This window comes from Acipenser ruthenus, chromosome 22, assembly GCF_902713425.1.
Source record: "Acipenser ruthenus chromosome 22, fAciRut3.2 maternal haplotype, whole genome shotgun sequence".
NCBI classification, from domain to species: Eukaryota; Metazoa; Chordata; class Actinopteri; order Acipenseriformes; family Acipenseridae; genus Acipenser; species Acipenser ruthenus.
This window is the reverse complement of record NC_081210.1, coordinates 12,435,718-12,455,995: the sequence shown is the minus strand read 5'-3', so window position 1 is coordinate 12,455,995 and position 20,278 is coordinate 12,435,718. Positions and strand designations below refer to the sequence as shown.

At 38.9% G+C, this 20,278-nt stretch overlaps 1 protein-coding gene across 2 annotated transcripts in view; it reads right to left on the bottom strand.

Moving 5' to 3' along the window:
- The window catches only part of LOC117431661 (ubiquitin carboxyl-terminal hydrolase 22-like), a 93,849-nt gene extending 78,659 nt beyond the window's left edge, over nt 1–15,190 (bottom strand). The window contains exons 1-2 of one of the 2 annotated variants that reach the window (XM_058995981.1): nt 14,314–15,190; nt 12,856–12,888 (exon numbers count right to left, since the gene is read on the bottom strand). In XM_058995981.1, coding sequence (XP_058851964.1) covers nt 12,856–12,888; nt 14,314–14,433 — 153 coding nt within the window. In that variant the 5' untranslated portion in view covers nt 14,434–15,190. The remainder of the gene's footprint in view (nt 1–12,855; nt 12,889–14,313) is intronic. The other variant, XM_034052873.3, reaches the window with a different exon arrangement.
- Nucleotides 15,191–20,278: the final 5,088 nt, after the last annotated feature.

The following is a 20,278-nucleotide window of genomic DNA, read 5'->3' as shown; positions in this document are numbered from 1 at the left end:
GTAAAGCAGTATCCAGCAGGAGTTTTACACAGCGATGTACGCTCTTCTGTACGTCCTGCAATATAATTGTAGATTACTACCGAGAATCGGCTGTTGACAGGCATTTAGATTCAAGTATTCACCGAAAGAGAAAGGCGGATATCCACAGCAATACTGTAATTGCTTTACTTGCAAAGAAACAAAAAACGGTGACTTCCATGTTCCAAAAGTCCACTGAAAACCGTGAAGCACGAAACACATTACATTTGACCTGACCGTGGCGTTTGTTTGCACAAATATCCCTCTGGAAAAATTGTACAACCAAAAGTTACGTAAATTCTTCAAACTGAGTGTAGCAAATGGTGGAGCGATTCCTTCATCAGCCCAGCTGAGACATGAATACTTACCTGAGAGTATCACAAGCAGGAGATTATGGAATTGATAAAACAGTTTTGCAAGACCTAAATGGTGAACATGCACCTGACATACTAGAACTGAAAGCTGTCCTTCCAGATACACTTTACCTACAGGCTGTTAATTACAACACCGTTTCACAAGCTATTGTAAAGTGCTTGAATAACTTTGACATTGATTTTGATGGTGTCAGTGCATTCCTCTCTATATATATGATGTTTAAAATAATAATAATAATAATAATAATAATAATTCTTTACACAATTTATAAAATAGTTGCACATTCCACAAAATAAGATACTTTAACCGTGACACTGCCGCGAATTTTAAAGAAAATTTCCGCGATTTTTCACAGGGCCTTAATAATGAATAGCTACTCCCCAACTATACTCATTTAACAAAAAGTTACACAAACAAATTACAAAAATGCCTGTCCACTGGACTACAGAAAAATAGATATTTCTCCTCACAAATTGGGGAGTAATCCATACAAAGCCATGATTTCATAACAGTTTTTAAAATGAAAGACTGATAGAAAACCTGCACACTCATAGTGTACTTCACAAATGAAACCTACATATAAGTTGACAGGTGGCATGTGTACAGTATATATGGTTCAAAGCCACATTTGTGTGGTAAATAACTTACACCTGGAGGAACCAGCAACTACTAATCTATACAAAGACGTTCCAAACTGTTCTGCTGCTTGAAAATAATTCTTATTCTGTTACCTTTTAAACAGAGAAGCCAACTGTGTTGATACTGAATGCATCTCCTTCATACTGTCCAGGCCCAATGAAACAGCTGTGAAAGGAAATGCTGCATTCTCTCATGTTAGAAGTAGTGACGCGAGGCAGAGCTGACAAAGACGAGACGCAATGATTTCAATTATGGCAAGCCATATGGGCTTCGGAATCACAGGGGGCTGGCAGGAGAAGACTGCCAACATTTCATCTGGACCTGGAATCCACTAAAAAGGGCATCTGATCTGTACTTATTTATTTTTTTAAATGGTTGGTGTTTGAGATGCCTATAAAACAAAGTTCCATGCAATTTGACATTTCAAAGACAACAGAAAGTAAAAAAATCCAAGTATTAACAACAAGCTGTATTTTCACATGTAGAATCAACTCTTTGAAGCCATTTGACTGATCTAAACAATTTTATGTACCAAGGTTATAAAAACTAACATCTATGACAGCACTTTTGGCATTTGGTATATTTCGGTCTTTAAAAGCATGGGCAGCAGGTCGCATTTTAAACTTGCCATATCCAAATAAATCTTTGGACACATCCCTCTGGTTCAAGGGCTGTGAGCCCTGTATACGCTGTGGAGAGGCAGTTGTCTAAATTGTCACTAACAGCAAAATATTACACTGTAGCATTATCCCGGGGTCCCAAGCTTCAAAATTCACAAGGAGTACGACTGCGGTAGCAGCATACAGGGTTTCTTTAACTGTTAAAATTGCCCATAGAGGCCACTTATTAAATATGCAGCACTAAAAACGCTGCCAGCAATGATGACTCTTTGTTAATTCTGTTTTATCTCAATTTCTTGGCAAATGCAAAAAGTTGACCACTGTGACAACACAGACATCTGTACATCTGCAACAAAAACAGGACTTGGATTTACACTGCATTCTACTCCGTTATTAAATATAAATATAATGTACCCTTTTCGGAAAAAAATAAGCAATCATGTCAGTGACATAACCCTGCACCCAAATCCACCATATGTTAATGCAATAATGTATGCGTGACATACATATGAATAGATGTACTGTATCTTTTTTTTCCAGCATACCATTGTACAATGATTGCTATTGGCAGCATCACCACTCCCCTTCCCCATTGGGTTACAGTTTTGATTAAGGTTATAACCTATTCCTTTGTTTACGTGACTTCCAGTGTTGGGGAACAACACATTTCATGTATCATGTTACTGTAATCTGAATACATTTTTTAGCAATTGTAAAGGTTTTTTTTTTCAGACAGATAAGATTAAATGTGTATGTGAAAAAAAACAGTTACTTTTTGTTACATTTAAAAAAAGGACTATGGCTGATGTATGACATCAGAAAGCGCTTCCACAGTGCAAGTCAAACCTTACAGGTCACATGAACATGCTTTCATATCATCTCGCTAGAAAAGGTTGTCGGAGGAGGGAACGAGGGGTTCAATAGCTGGATCTTCAAAGAATATTTCAAGCTGCAGCTGGACCCAACCGAAAAACAGATCTCTGTAAAATACCAGAGAAGTAACTATTTGAACTGTAACCAGTTCAATGTTTTTGTTGCGCTAGCCATGTGAAGATATTCTTGTGCAAGTGAAGTGGGCATTTGGAGCGCAGTTTGAGAGAGCTCCTAAAATACGAATGCAGGTATGGAAGATAGCCCGCTAACTGTTTCTGATATACACAGGAACAGCCGTTTCCATGATAAAAATGGTTAAAGGATAAAAGGTAATACATTAGTTACCTTACCCTAAAGCCTAGTTTGATATTTAACATCAGTATTCTTCTTTTGAACTTATGATGCAGTAGTATAGATCCTATAAGCACAAGACAGAATTCAAGGGTGCTGCAATGACATAGAACTTCAATTGAGATCAATGTAAAGCTGTATACTGCACCTGAGCACAGCTATAGTATTCGAGGTTGCAGCAAGCTGGAATGTATGCATTTTAAATATTCTTGGTTATGCTACTTTTAACCTGAAACAGCATGCTGACATTTACATTAATTATACATTGGTCAATTCTCTGCGTCTGAAGTGTCTGGGAGATAAGAATCAACATTTTTATTGACTCTGAATAGAAACCAACAGAGAGACAACAATAACTGCTATTGGCTGGCATACTGCGGTAGCCAAGGAAACCTTTGAATTGAATCAGAAATTACTGGCTGCCACTAGGGTTAAAGTGACTGAGCTGTCACTGTGTGTGCACTGTACACTGCTGCGTTCTAGCAAGCACAAATCAGACAGGTCCACTGAAACTGCTGATGTGCAACAACTGCTGGGACCAAACAGAAAAGGAAAATAAGATGACTTGTGCCCCGTTATTTTATTGAAGTGTAAATATACAAAGTCACCATATGTTTTAAAATCATCTTTGCACAAGACAAAGCTGAAATAGTACATTTTGTTTACAGTCAGGTCCTGGTATCAGGCTGTGTAGCATGTGCATTGTAAGCAGAGTTTGGTTTCAGATAGTTTTGTGCATTGTGAGAGGTATTGGGAAGTACACTTCAGAAAAATGTGGTAACTGATTACATTTTACATGACAAAATAATGTAGTTACATTTAAAAAAAGGACTACGTCAATGCATAGCAAGGAAATTAGGGCGTGCTTTAACAGTGCAAGTCAAACATGGCATTACACTAAACAAAAAAGAACGCTAAACTCTTCTATAACTAAGGCCCTGTGTAAATCACAATTTCACAGGCTGTGCGGAAATCGTGAAATTAGTCCAATACCTTGATTTTTACAATATTCTTAAGAAATAAAAATAAATTCATAATTATTTGTATTTCATACAAAAAAAAAACATTAACGAAACTGTACAGCTCTGCTGTGTGCCTGCATGTACTATTCGCCATGCACACAGTGCTGTGCAGTGATTGTCATATGACTATATGCAATCTAGGCAGGAAATTTAAATACTACACACTGTAAACAAGAAAATGGATGTCTCTAAAAAGGCTAAAAATGTGTCTGCAGCAGATCACGTAAAGCAGTATCCAGCAGGAGTTTTACACAACGATGGAGGTACACTCTTCTGTACGTCCTGCAACATAATTGTAGATCACTACCGAGAATCGGCTGTTGACAGGCATTTAGATTCAAGTATTCACCGAAAGAGAAAGGCGGATGTCCACAGCAATACTGTAATTGCTTTACTTGCAAAGAAACAAAAAACGGTGACTTCCATGTTCTAAAAGTCCACTGAAAACCGTGAAGCACGAAACACATTACATTTGACCTGACTGTGGTGTTTGTTTGCACAAATATCCCTCTGGAAAAATTGTACAACCAAAAGTTACGTAAATTCTTCAGACCGAGTGTAGCAAATGGTGGAGTGATTCCTTCATCAGCCCAGCTGAGGCATGAATACTTACCTAAAGTTGCCGAGTATCACAAGCAGATTATGGAATTGGTAAAATAGTCTGGTTGCTGTCAGTGGTCACTGACGAGTCGACTGATGCCCAAGATCAGTATGGCTTACACATTTTATTTGTTTTGCAAGATCTAAATGGTGAACATGCATCTGACGTACTAGAACAGAAAGCTGTCCTTGCAGATACACTTTACCTACAGGCTGTTAATTACAACACTGTTTCACAAGCTATTGTAAAGTGCTTGAATAACTTTGATGTTGATTTTGATGTCCGTGCATTTCTCTCTATATTTGAGGTTTAAAAAAAAATAAGAACATGTACACATAATTTATAAAATAGTTCTTTGCACATCCCACGAAATACGATACTTTACCTGTGACACTGATGTGAATTTTAAAGAAAATGTCCTCGATTTACACATGGCCTTATCAATAACACCAAGGAACTGTATTTTACAGCACAACAAAACTGCATTTGTTATATTTTAAAAGCAACTGAACTGATTCAACCGCGTTGTCGGAGCAGGAAACAATCTGTCAAGTACAGTACAGTGATTTACAGCTTTCAGAAACAATTAACAAAATGTGCTCATAATGAATAGAGTTACATAATAATTAGACAATCGTTTCAAAGTAATTAGCAATGTCCTTAATTTAGGAATCAAATAGCTATGCCACTTTAGAATTTTGTACTGATAATCTTATGCAGTTTGTTATAATCACTGCATCAATAAAGACTGCTTAGCCATATGTCCCCAAATTGTCTCTAAGCTGTACAGCCGCCTCCACTGCACCCCCGTATCACTTAAATAACTATTCAAAGTATGTTAGAGTGCATAATAGGAAGGTGCTCCTCATACACAGATTATGTTTCTTACTGCAATCAGACTGAGTGTTATGTGTTGGTGTGCAGTAGCAGAAAATGTTGTTGCATTAATATCTCAGGCTCTGGAGAGACTCCAGACAGTTAGAAGAGTCAGAAGTCTTGCATTTTAGAGAAACTAATGATTCAAACTTGATACCACTGAAAACCTGTTCTACTAAAAAAAAAAACACATAAAAATAGATCACTTTATATCCCAGTACGTAGGGTCAGATTCATCAAAACTAATGCAGTTTGCAACATTTTTGTGAAAGGAAAATAACACTGGCAACTCACACGATGTATCTGAAGGACTAAGAAGTGTGCTCCATGTATTTCACAAAAATGTCTCGGTGCATGCGGCTGTGATCTTATGTAGTTGTCGCATGCAGTCCCTCGATATTTTGCATCTTAAGGGATTTTAACGCAGATATAAATTAAATAAAAAGTAAATAAAAATATGCTCTGTCCCCTTCAGATTTCTAAATTCTCATTAAAGAGCTTCCTATGCAGCAAATCTTCCTGTGACTGCCTAAGAGAGGTGCACAGCTTTAAAACAACTGTATTCACAGCAAACTCAAGGGAGCATACGGTACTTGTGTGCAGCTGGCAACTGCTCCCTTCTGACAGTGGAGTACAAACCTGTCCAGTCGATGTAGTCTGGAGCAAACAAACATGTCATCGATCAAAGAAACAAAGTGTCCCGTTTCAGATGCCATTGTACTGCAGTTTATCCTGCAGTATGATGCCATAAATCAGAAACAATACAAGTAAATAAGGAACAAAGTTTCTCAAATTTGAAACCAAGATTCCATTCCATGCGCTACTCCAGGGATGTGTGTGTATATGTGTAACAGGATTTCAAAAGGAGGCTCACTGATGCAGTACGTGACCAGCCAACCTTTCTCTCTTTAAAGTTTCTTTCAAAACTTGGTTAGAGGATTTTGTGTAAGCTCCCTTTTATCCTTTTCAGAACTACAGTATGAATACGTTTCGAGTTAGAATCTATATTCTGTTGTGGCCGTGCCCATATAGAGAAGTGATACAATAAGCGTGTCACCTGCCGTACTTAATTGTATGACAGAAAGCCTGGCCAGGCATTAAATTCGATGTTTTTTCATTTGTTCTAATATAAGAAGGGGGAAAAATGAACGACGGAAGGTCTGTAATTACGCAGTCTTGTTCTATTGGTCACGCCTTTTTTTGGGGGGCATATTTATTCGTCGGGAGCGGGAGGTTGAGACGTCACTTTCCTTACCTGTGTGCTGTTCCGGTGAGACATCAGGTTCCTGCTCGGCGTGGTGTTCTGTGCTTAAATAGTTGCCATGTGGGAGTTTATAATAGTTTTTTAGTCGGGTTGCTTTCAATGTAAGAGCGTGGGATTATTGTGATAGGTTTTTTCGTACCCAGTGTTTTGTTGTTAAACGTATACTATCATGACGCTACACTGAAGCATATGGGCTGGCTAATGGATGCAGAAGCTGTTTTTTTTTTCTTCCTGTTCTGGAGTGATGCAGCGGCAGAACCTGCCAGAGTTTAAAATACAGTGATTCAGCTCATCATTTCAAGTTCAACATCGGGTGAGATCCACTTGATTCTTTTCTTTTATTTGTGATTACTGGCTTCAGTAATGCTGATGGGTTATGTTTTTTGATCGGACTATTTTTTCTTTTTTTGTTTGCTGGACTTTTTTGTTTTTTTGTTTTTCATTTTATTATATTCGAGACATTTTTGTGGATTGTTTGTTCTACCTAAGGAGCTTACCAAGGGTTTCTTTTTCGCTTGGATACAAAGGACATTGTTTTGATGTTTTACAACTTGCAACGTCTGGATGTTATTAGCTACTCCTAAATGTCTAGTTTAGTATTACTGTGTATATTTTTACTTTGGTTTGGTTGTACAAGTGTGATCACACGCTAAATTGAAAGAGGTGCCGCTGAGAGTAATTACGGAGAGAACGGCTGTTAATCTTTTTAATGGTTACTAACCTGCCTTAAAGTACCAATACAAAGAAACTTTGAAACCAATTGTTGTTGTGCTTAATTGTTTAATTTCATTGAGGTTAACCAGATCCTATTCATTTCTTCATGCTGTTACTGCATTCGGGGGGTACATTAAACATTTTTGTAAAGTTCGAATCAGTGTGTGTGACCTTGGTGTTCCACGCAGGCAGACAGTTTTTCTGTTAAAATATTTCATTAGTTGTGAATATAGGACAGTAATTTGGGGTGTTTATCTGGGACCCCTTATAATTGGTGAATGCTAAAAGCTGTTCTGTTACACTGTTTCAGTTAATATGCACAAGAAAGGCCATTTGCTTGTATAGCTCTATGTCCTTTTTAACAGAGATCTGAGTTTCCAACCTTTGAAAATAATGGTGTGCAGAGGCTGACCTATCCTGTTTTTTTTCTCTTAGAAAACTGATGTTACACATTATATCAGAAGTGTGCTCCATGTATTTCACAAAAATGTCTCGGTGCATGCGGCTGTGATCTTATGTAGTTGTCGCATGCAGTCCCTCGATATTTTGCATCTTAAGGGATTTTAACGCAGATATAAATTAAATAAAAAGTAAATAAAAATATGCTCTGTCCCCTTCAGATTTCTAAATTCTCATTAATGGGCTTCCTATGCAGCAGATCTTCCTGTGACTGCCTAAGAGAGGTGCACAGCTTTGAAACAACTGTATTCACAGCAAACTCAAGGGAGCATACGGTACTTGTGTGCAGCTGGCAACTGCTCCCTTCTGACAGTGGAGTACAAATCTGTCCAGTCGATGTAGTCTGGAGCAAACAAACATGTCATCGATCAAAGAAACAAAGTGTCCCATTTCAGATGCCATTGTACTGCCTAAGAGAGGTGCACAGCCTTGAAACAACTGTATTCACAGCAAACTCAAAGGAGCATACGCTACTAAAGTGCTGGGAAAAACTAATCCTGTATTCTTCACGGTGGGCATTAGAAAATGACTAGAAAATGACAATACAAAATGATTGCCATTTCTGTTCTATTCCCAGTTCTATGTCAGCACCCAATTCGGAGACGTTCATTAAAATGGATTTGTACTGCTGTATTAAACTATCTATTCATGGTTTGAAAAATACAACATATATAACTATTAAATGCTTTAATCTACAGTGATCTTTTTTTAATTCATAAAGACGTTAACATTTTCTTCAGGATTTAATGAAGGTTCTCAAAAAACAATTGATCATCGTATTCACTCATGCTTCGTTACTTTAGCAAATGTTTTTATGTAATCTACACTTGGGAATCTATTTTATTCATGCAAACTACAACGCTCCCTGTACATCTCTCGAAGTAGGTTTCAATGTCTTTCATTAGGCAGTTGTTGTGAAGGGAGTTATTAACGTGATTATTGAACTGTATTGGGAGTAAACAGCAGAGCACTGCTTATGAGCATATGGATACGGGCCAAGCACTTGTGGGCTGTTCCTTCCAGATGCCAGTTAAATACCCTCAAATTATATCTCTTGTACTTGCAAGGAGTAAATATATAAATATGTACACAAATGAACTGCAACACATATCTGGGTGCAGGGAAAGTAACAAAACAAATAGGAGGCTATGTGGACCCCGCGGTTAAAGAAAACAGCTTGTAATCAGGAGATCCCCGGTTCAAATCCTGGCTCACTCACTGACTCGTGTGACCCTGAGCAAGTCACTTAACCTCCTTGTGCTCCGTCTTTCGGGGGAGACGTTGTTGTAAGCGACTCTGCAGCTTACACATCCTAGTCTCTGTAAGTTGCCTTGGATAAAGGCATCTGCTAAATAAACAAATAATAAAAAGTAGATTTGTCCATTCCAGAAAAATGTACAGGTTGCATGTTGTCTACACAACCCACACTTACATTAATTGTAGCTAAACATGTTCATAAATCTTCCATTAGCTATGCAGGTCTCAAACATCCAGGTCTGAAAGAAACACATGTTACAGAAAATGCGATATCTGTTACTACTTAAAAGGATAAACATTAAAGACAGTTTCATTTTTCTATTCTTTTCGCAGGAAATAAGTTATACTTGCACTTCCTGGGTGATTTCACTTGGTCTCAGAATGTTACTAGCAGAAAGTGTGTCAGTAAATAGAGGAAGCAGCTGATTGGTTATTGACAGGTACAGTAGAAAGCCATTACAGGGATGAGAACAACTTCACCCTCCAGGTGTAACACTATCTGAAAGCATTGATATGAAACAGAGGTTTCTGTAACCAAGTTCAGTACCAGATATCAAGTTTTCAAATCAAAATACATGTTAACAATATTGTGTTTCTTTCAATGCTGGACATGTGAGCCCCTCCCACCTGTGTCTGCCCATGCGATCCTCAACCTTGCCCTGGGACCAGCTTTAAAACCCTGCAAAAAAGCTGAAAGATCCTTAAAAGGGACACATGTATTACTGCTTCATTATACGGAGTGGTGGCCATGGAAATTGCATTACATTAACCAGAAATTCATAATTTTTTAGCAATAGTGATTGTTTCAATACAATTTCGTGCAATGGCTGTTCACCAAATAAAAAAGCATGAAAAAACACTAATTTTTATATATATATATATATATATATATATATATATATATATATATATATACACACACACACACACACACACACATACAGTACTGTGCAAAGGTTTTAGGCAGGTGTGAAAAAATGCTGTAAAGTAAGAATGCTTTCAAAAATAGACATGTTAATAGTTTATATTTATCAATTAACAAAATGCAAAGTGAGTGAACAGAAGAAAAATCTACATCAAATCAATATTTGGTGTGACTACCCTTTGCCTTCAAAACAGCATCAATTCTTCTAGGTACACTTGCACACAGTTTTTGAAGGAACTCGGCAGCTAGGTTGGCCCAAACATCTTGGAGAACTAACCACAGTTCTTCTGTGGATTTAGGCAGCCTCAGTTGCTTCTCTCTCTTCATGTAATCCCAGACAGACTTGATGATGTTGAGATCAGGGCTCTGTGGGGGCCATACCATCACTTCCAGGACTCTTTGTTCTTCTTTACGCTGAAGATAGTTCTCAATGACTTTCACTGTATGTTTGGGGTCGTTGTCATGCTGCAGAATAAATTTGGGGCCAATCAGATGCCTCCCTGATGGTATTGCATGATGGATAAGTATCTGCCTGTACTACTCAGCATTGAGGAGACCATTAATTCTGACCAAATCCCCAACTCCATTTGCAGAAATGCAGTCCCAAACTTGCAAGGAACCTCCACCATGCTTCACTGTTGCCTGCAGACACTCATTTGTGTACCGCTCTCCAGCCCTTCGGCGAACAAACTGCCTTCTGCTACAGCCAAATATTTCAAATTTTGACTCATCAGTCCAGAGCACCTGCTGCCATTTTTCTGCACCCCAGTTCCTGTGTTTTCGTGCATAGTTGAGTCGCTTGGCCTTGTTTCCACGTCGGAGGTATGGCTTTTTGGCCGCAAGTCTTCCATGAAGGCCACTTCTGACCAGACTTCTCCGGACAGTAGATGGGTGTACCAGGGTCCCACTGTTTTCTGCCAATTCTGAGCTGATGGCACTGCTGGACATCTTCCGATTGTGAAGGGAAGTAAGCATGATGTGTCTTTCATCTGCTGCAGTAAGTTTCCTTGGCCGACCACTGCGTCTACGGTCCTCAACGTTGCCCGTTTCTTTGTGCTTCTTCAAAAGAGCTTGGACAGCACATCTGGAAACCCCTGTCTGCCTTGAAATTTCTGCCTGGGAGAGACCTTGCTGATGCAGTACAACCTACCTTGTGTCTTGTTGCTGTGCTCAGTCTTGCCATGGTGTCTGACTTTTGACAGTAAACTGTCTTCAGCAACCTCACCTTGTTAGCTGAGTTTGGCTGTTCCTCACCCAGTTTTATTCCTCCAACACAGCTGTTTCTGTTTCAGTTAATGATTGTGTTTCAACCTACCTATTGAATTGATGATCATTAGCACCTGTTTGGTATAATTGTTTAATCATACACCTGACTATATGCCTACAAAATCCCTGACTTTGTGCAAGTGTACCTAGAAGAATTGATGCTATTTTGAAGGCAAAGGGTGGTCACACCAAATATGGATTTGATTTAGATTTTTCTTCTGTTCACTCACTTTGCATTTAGTTAATTGATAAACAGAATCTATTAACATGTCTATTTTTGAAAGCATTCTTACTTTACAGCATTTTTTCACACCTGCCTAAAACTTTTGCACAGTACTGTATATATAGTGTGTATGTATATATATATATACAGTGTGTATGTGTATATATATATATTTTTTTTTTTTTCTTCTCTCGACCTTTTTTTTTTTTTTTTTTAAATACAAGCCATTGACTGCTACGAGGAGTTTCTGTGGGTTCCTCCCTTTAATCAACGGCTGGCATTGATGAAATATGGGCAAGGATATTCTCAGTTAATGACGCCATACCCAAAAAATGTGATTTAATTTGTTAAAAGAAAAGGGTTAGTTTGAGAGCTGCCACTTTATATAATTGAATACATTTTTAAATAGCAGTGAATCTTCCAATTCAAGCTACAAAGTCCTGAATGTCTGCATATCTGGCCTTGGGGGAGATGCCAAATACTTTTGTCTTCCATTTAAATTGAATATAAAGGATGCTGGATATTTATTTGGAAATCATGCACACAATGTTTTTTTTAGTACTGGGTCTTTGAATGCATGATGCCTTCACTTATATAGTCTCAGTGCCAAAATACTATTTAAGAATCAGAATTAACCTCTATTTAAATAGTTACAGGGATAGGGGAGATACAGAACAAAGCCTGTTAACGTCTTCAAGAAACTTATCAAGTCTCTAAATTCAATTCCCATGGCCAGCTTGTTCAACAACAAACACACATTGAGTCAGTAGGATGATTCCACGTTGAGTACTGCTAGTCTTAATACCCTCTTGCAATGTCAAATATCATCGTTTTAAACTGCTGCTAGATTGCAGCAGTCTTGCCGTCTTATATTTAATGAAGTCAATAAGAGCGACGTCAGAGTTAAAAGATGATGTCATTTAGATCATTAAAATAGAGCCCTTTCAGGCAGTAATCTACAAATCATGAGCAATGATTACAAAACTGCAACACAATGTGTGATCATTTAGCATGCAGAGGAACATAACCCTTGTACAATGTGCAGCACAATCTAAAATGGTTGTTATTGCATGGAATATGATTTTTTTTTGTAGAATGAGAATATGACATTAGATAATCATGTAATCTAAAACAGGTCACATCAGCAAATACTGTTTCATTGTCACAGCAGTGCAAGGGTTAATGCAGCAAACACTTTGCAGGCAGTGAATCTAAGGCCAAGGATTGGATGGGTATGGATACCGTCTCATCTCTGGGTTAGATGGGGCTCCCTCGAGGGCAGGATTGAGGCACATAAGCAGGACAGGGCTGGGGAGCACTGCAGGTCCCTGTGCCGTAGCTGTTACGTCAATACACATAGGATAGCACTCACCATTGTCGTCCATCCAGCATCTTTCTGAAGCACCTATTTTAGTACAATGAAATAAAAACGTATAACAGGTGTAAAAGACAGGTTTTGATAGAATTGAGTTTACTAGCACAAGACACATGTATCAAGCCTACAGGTATTTAAACAGTTAAACGGCCTGCTCTCTATGGAAACACAAGCTATGCTGCAGAACAGTATATTCATTCACAGTGCTAGAATGGCATCTAACTTTGTCGGGTTGGTACCTAAAAGATGCATTATAAAAAGGTTCCTAAAGTCAATCATTACTGTTAAGGACAGTCATCACAAGGAGCCAGTGGCATACCATACATATGCATCAAGTGTACAGCTCAGAACCCCCTGTTGAAACTGGCTAGTATGCTAGACATAGCGATCACAGTTAAAAGGACAAGCACAGATGAGACAGTAAGCAGTTAAAGACAAATGACAGCCTGGGAGTGTGTTCAAATGGGTGGGTTGGTGGGCAGATGGCATTACAAACAAAGTGAAGTAACATAATGGGCCTTTCGCTGTGCATTTCACTGCCTCTGCAGGAGGTGGGCAGGTCCGGGTAAAGTGAGGGGGGGACTTGACCCTCCACGAAATGTATTAATAGGTGTCTTAATACACTTGTATTTGTTTGGCCTGCATAGTGACAGAATACTGGTAAACACAGAGCAGTTGAAATTGAAAGTACAGTTAGCACTACAGCTATCCTCTGTAGTCTTGGTACGAGGTGGTTTCACTTCCAGGCAATAGAGCCCCATCACCCATTTGTGTTACAACAATGACTATATATATATATATATATATATATATATATATATATATATATATATAGCATTTTTGCAGTTAAGACCGTAAAATGTTTTCTTTAGCAGTCTTCCCCCCAGTTATGAACCAAAACGATGGAGTTGAGACCAGTGACTGGCTGTTGTGGTGACATTAGCACAGTGCAGTATTGTGCACACGCACTAACTAAAGCAACTGTTCTGGCTGGACTGCATAGTGTTTTTATAATAACACAAATCACCAATAGGTGGTTTACTTGTGAAAATACATTGCACATCAGAACTTAACACACTATATATTTTCCCTTAGCGTTTCCTGGCGCTCTCTCTAGTTTATTTTTCCCACAAGGCACTGCTATTTCGAAGATCCTTATGTGCAATGACCGTATTTACTGCGTACTCACATATTTACAATCCCGGGAAGCAAAACACTAAGGTGTGTGTACGACTTCTGGGTGAATACATGCTGTACGTACGTTTTGCTACTCAAGTTGTTTATCTTCCGAGGTCTACTTTAAATACCCAAACCTTTTACAAGTCCCCCACACAAAGCCAACGCCACAAGTTTAATTTATGAACCTGCTATGTATATAAATCTGCATACACACTCTCCCTGTGCGTTGAGGAAAAACAGGTAACTGTGGAATAAATACATGTATTTTTTTTTTACCTTTCGTTTCCTGGTTTCGGCAGTCCCGCTCCAAACAAAGCACTGGTATATGACTCGCAGATTCTGTTTCCAATTCTCCACCTTAAAGCTATTCACATGGGAGCACCCGGCCGGACTCATGACAGAAACAACATTCACTTTATTTTTTATATAAGAAAACGTTTAGGAAGAATTATCCAGAATGGTTTCCTATTTAAAGGGGCAGTCAGACGAAATCCGCGGTGCCTACGTTTTCAAATTAATGCGTTTTAAAATTAATCTCTCTGTCTCTTTAAATATCGCTATCTGTCTCGCTCTGCCACTCTCCCCGATTCTTTTAATGGTCGGCAATGGAATTCAACAGAACACCGCGAGTGTTACAAGTCCCGCCCGCCGACATATTTGATAGGTCCTAATTGGCCGGCGGTGATGTAGTTTCCCGTTAAACACACGCCCTGTTCGGAAACAGACACTTTTTAATTGGCTCCCGGCAGCGTCATTTCCATTTAGAGGCGTTTCCACTAATTTGAGATCGTGTGTTGGTTGACAGAAAGACTAGGTAAAGCCCAGTGAATCTTTAGTAATGTCAATCAAAAAACGTCGCTTCCCCGTCTGGAGACGTAAGTTGTGATTGGTTTTGTGTTGCATGTCACACACAGTGAAGAAAACCGTTTATATTCCTCGCTGGTTGGTGAAAAAGTTGTGTCTAATGCCACGATGATGGGCGAATATCATGTTAGTAACACGAACCCCCCCCGCCCTTCATTTAACTGCGACAAGTGATCTGAGTTCGAGCAGTTACGGCGCTGGTTCCCACAGTCGCGCTTGTTTAGGTGTTCTCTGAGTTCTTTCTCTACGTCATTTCCGATTGTAGTTGCGCGTTCTCAGTTGCCTGAGAGATTTCCTGTGGAAGCGGCCCAGGTTGCCCACGCCGGCTCTTCAAAACAAAAGGGCGAGGCGTGCCAAGTTGTCATGTTTGTGAAACTCGCGGAGCTGGGTGACCCAGAGGCTAACAGCACGTGGTAATGGTACAAGGGCTTTGAAATGGTGAAGCTAATGTCAGACAGAGTGTACTGAACTGTTCTACCTTTACTCTTTTTGCCACATATTAAAGCTACAGTGCACCACTATCACAAACACACAGAAATGTTTTTCCATATTCTACTATGTAGCGTCATTTAAAATGAAAAACAGAATTTGTCAGCTGTCTAGTTTGTTTACATATGCATACAACTTTAAAATATTTTAGTAAAAAGAAGTTCCATGAGTTCTTATTCTTTTAATATATTTTTTTTAATTAAAACTAGATGCATGGGCACATTGTGTGTTGCAAATTATTGGTACAGTAATATTATAACAATTGTCATGTAAATGTTATTGTTTTAGCTTGAATAAAACATAAAACCACATACATCTTCAATAAAAAGTACACTTGATTTAGCATTTATAGTCATATTTGCATTTCATGTTTGTATTTGTGTCTCATTTTACATTATTTTCACATAATAGACGATTCACAGTGGTTTACCAACATATTACTTAACACTGTACTTATACTGCAGTGCCACGGTGTGAATATTTTGTTGAACTGCAACAAAATGTGCCTCGTTAAAAGAACGTACACATAATTTCTATGCAACTATTTATTTAACAATATTACCCCCCAAAACGTATTTTCAATGCAGTTTCCCAAAAGTGAATCTAGCATGTACAGGACAAAATGTATTTCCGCTTTAAATACACCCCGCCCACACGGGTCTTGGCAAGTAAAAAACGGCTGTGTGAAGCTGGCAACAATTGCTGGCAACAATAAGCAACTTCCGGTAGGAGCATCGCACAGTTACTTCAAAGTAAAGTCCTTTGTGGAATGCAATCGTATATACATTAAACAGTAAAATACATACAAATAGCTTAGGTATATGCATATAATAGGGACATTTTTTTTTTAAAAGAATGAAAATAATTATATTTTCTAAAATATTCACAAATATCTTCTTGAATAAAATGTGTTAAAATGCAAAAGAGTAATGAAGCATACATACTGTCAATTTCTGAACAATTTAAGGATTGTAACAATGTAGAAAATACAGTACTTTGAAGACAGTCGATTCACTAAATATATGGGCTTGCTCTGAATTGCAAGGCAGACGCCACTACAGAATAAAAGCAGAACAATTTATAAATGTATTTGTTTTTTTTATTAAAATGAACAGCCAATCAAATAATATAATCTGCAAAGCACTGGGGGGGAGGAAAAAACATGTTTAACTGAAACTTCCAGGATTCCACAGCTAGCACCCTCTCCTCCAGGATTCCCCGACTAGCAGCTACCCTCTCCTCCAGGATTCCCCGACTAGCAGCTACCCTCTCCTCCAGGATTCCCCGACTAGCAGCTACCCTCTCCTCCAGGATTCCACGGCGTGCAGCTACCCTCTCCTCCAGGATTCCCCGACTAGTAGCTACCCTCTCCTCCAGGATTCCCCGGCGTGCAGCTACCCTCTCCTCCAGGATTCCACGGCTAGCAGATACCCTCTCCTCCAGGATACCACGGCTAGCAGCTACCCTCTCCTCCAGGATTCCACGGCTAGCAGCTACCCTCTCCTCCAGGATTCCACGGCTAGCAGCTACCCTCTCCTCCAGGATTCCACGGCTAGCAGCTACCCTCTCCTCCAGGATTCCACGGCTAGCAGCTACCCTCTCCTCCAGGATTCCACGGCTAGCAGCTACCCTCTCCTCCAGGATTCCACGGCTAGCAGCTACCCTCTCCTCCAGGATTCCACGGCTAGCAGCTACCCTCTCCTCCAGGATTCCACAGCTAGCAGCTACCCTCTCCTCCAGGATTCCCCGGCGTGCAGCTACCCTCTCCTCCAGGATTCCACGGCTAGCAGCTACCCATTCCTCCAGGGCTATCTATTGTACATCTGGAAAGCGTTGGCAAATTAATTCTTGCTCAAATCACCTGTGGGAAAAACTAAAATTGAATTATAAAAATGCAACAACACTGTTTTCTTTAAAGTAAATAACATTGTGACTATTTACATTGTAAAATTAATATTTATTTTCCATATCGACAAGGTCTAAATAGATATATTCTGAATATCTTCAGTTAGTAATTCAAATAAAATCATTTCCTTAATTTTTTACAGGAAGTTAAAAAAGATTGTTAACTCTAAGCAATTTCAGGGGTCCCTGAGTGGCTCATCCAGACATAAAGGGGGTGATGTAAGTATAGTCTCAGTGCAAATAATTGTGGATGCAAAATTCAAATTGCATTGCAGCAAATTACTCAACAAATAATGATCTGTAATTATGATAATGAGGGTCTCAATGAGCGCATCGGTCTATTTAGCAGCTACACTTGCAGAGTTAGGAGTACAGAGAGCAGTGGTTGCTGTATAACATTTGTGGAGCACAAAAATACAAACCCCAAAAAATATGTCAGATGAGGTGCACAGAAAAGAAAAGAAAAGTTACTGGTGAGGTCACTCAGCATGAAACGGAGTTGTTTGGAAAAGCCTCAGCCAACATCAGTTATGCTTGTATCCTTAGGAAATTATAAGTATTGGCCTGCCCTTTTTAGCATGACATCCAGAAATTTGCCCAGCACTCTGGAAATGATGGATAAAATAAATATATGGATTACAGACTAAAATATATTTTAAATATATCTCATATATTTTAAATATATAAAAAACTGGCCAATTTCTATATATGAAAAATATAAGGATAATACTTTTCTACCATATATTAAAAATATATGTTTTTTCCATAAGGGACAAGTCTGCAGGTGTGTGCTTTTACACAGCTCTTAGTTACTCACTTCTACAATGGTTTGCCCCTTGTAAGAAGAGGTGTAAAGTTTTTGGAGGGTCAGCATTTGCCTAATTAGGCAAAATCCTTACATCACATTATAATGTTTGTGCCCATTTAGTATACAGATCCCACCCAATGCCATACTCTTTTCTTCATTTGAAAGCATTTCAATATAATTGTAATGGATTAATGATGGCAATGTGCAAATTTGATAGCGGGTGCAGAACGCCAGGTGAACACTGTGTTCTGGTAGTTAAAGAAAAAGGCTTGTAACCAGGAGGTCCCCGGTTCAAATCCTGGCTCAGCCACTGACTCAGCCACTGACTCATTGTCACTTGTGCTCTATTTTTTGGGTGATACATTGTTGTAGGTGACCTTGCAGCTAATGCATAGTTCACACACCCTAGTCTCTGTAAGTCACCTTGGATAAAGGCATCTGCTAAATAATAATAATAGTAATTCTTTACATACGCCATGTTTTTAGCGACCGGTAAAATCACACTTTACGGCTGCTATATGGAGGTTTTGCACACGCAAATCATGTATCCTTACATCACCCCCAAAATCTGCTGCCATCAGTTTGCATTGGAAATGTAATACATTGGTGTGCAAACTACACTGAATTCTATGTTAACTATTTGCCCTTTTTACAGGTAAATATTGCAAATTAAGATACCTTTGTAGAGAGGAAAACATTATTTCAAGGCTTCCCTTGTACCTCTTTGTCTTCTCTAACCATATTGATTAAAATCAACATCCAATGTGATGAATGTATATTCATATTCATAAGAATTTTATTAAAACACCACCAAATTCTTTCAACTTTTGGAGGTATGGGTAATAGTTCAGATTCCTCACAATGAAGATTATTTAGGCTTTAACTTTTGAAAGTTGAGTGAATTAATAACTTTTTATGAGGGATTTTACAATTTAAAAGTGTTATTTTGTATTTTGTCATTTAACCAGTTACCAGTACCAGTAATTAATCTGATCTGTCATCAGAAGTCAAATTAAAAGGCAGACTTTTTATGCCAGAAGGCACAATGTACTGGTAACTATCTTTATAAACAACAACGTGCTCACAATCAGTGTTGCAAGAGTGGTTTCGCTGAGTTATGCAATATTCTTGTATTTTATCAACTTAAACCAAGTCATACACTCTTACTATATATCAACTTTTTAAAAACATTTTTCTGAATCATTTCAAAAGTGTAAACAATATTTTGGGCATCATTGCAGTACCATTGCTGATTTGTATTCCTAAATAAAAATGGATATGTGTTTCATTTGAGATTTTATATGTGTGCTTTCTAAAAATTGAATGAATAATAATTTCTTCTGCAATACATAGAGGGATGCTCGTTTGTTATTAGGATTGTTGTTGGCAGATGTCAAATTTTGCACTTTTTTAATGAAATTGTTACAGTTGGAATTTTCACAATGCAAGCATTATGAGTTTTTTTTTTTTTTATAATGGGGCAATCAGAGGACTCCTTTTTGGTTAATGTTAGCCGAACCAATTCCCCTTATTGTTCCTGTCCTCCACTAACAACCCCCGCCTACTTTTCTCTGCCTTTTTCTCCCTCCTCAAACCCCCACCTCTCCCCAATCCTTATGCTTTACACCTGATGACTTTGCCTCCTTCTTCTGCTCATCTTCCTTTTATCTCCTCCCTCATTAACACCTCTCTGCTCTCTGGCTCCTTTCCCTTAGCCTTCAGAACTGCTTGCGTCATCCCCATTCTTAAGAAACCTTATCTTGACCCTTCCTCTGCCCAGAACTATTGCCCTGTTTCTCTCTAAAACTCTCGAGCGAGCTGTCCACTGCCAGCTGGCATCCTTCCTCAGCGAGCACTGCTTGACCCTCTTCAATCTGGGTTCTGTCCTGCACACTCCACGGAAACTGCCCTCCTCTCTGTAACTGACTCTGTCCTCTCTGCTTGGGCTGCCTCCCTCTCATCCATTCTAATTCTCCTTGATCTCTCCTCTGCCTTTGACACTGTCGATCATGCTATTCTCCTCTCCTTTCTCTCTGATCTGGGGATCTCAGGCACTGCTCTAGCCTAGTTCTCCTCCTATCTCTCTAACTGTTCCTTCCAGGTTTCCTGGTGTGGCGTGCTCTCTTCTCCTCACCCCCTCTCTACAGTGTACCTCAAGGATCTGTCCTGGGACCT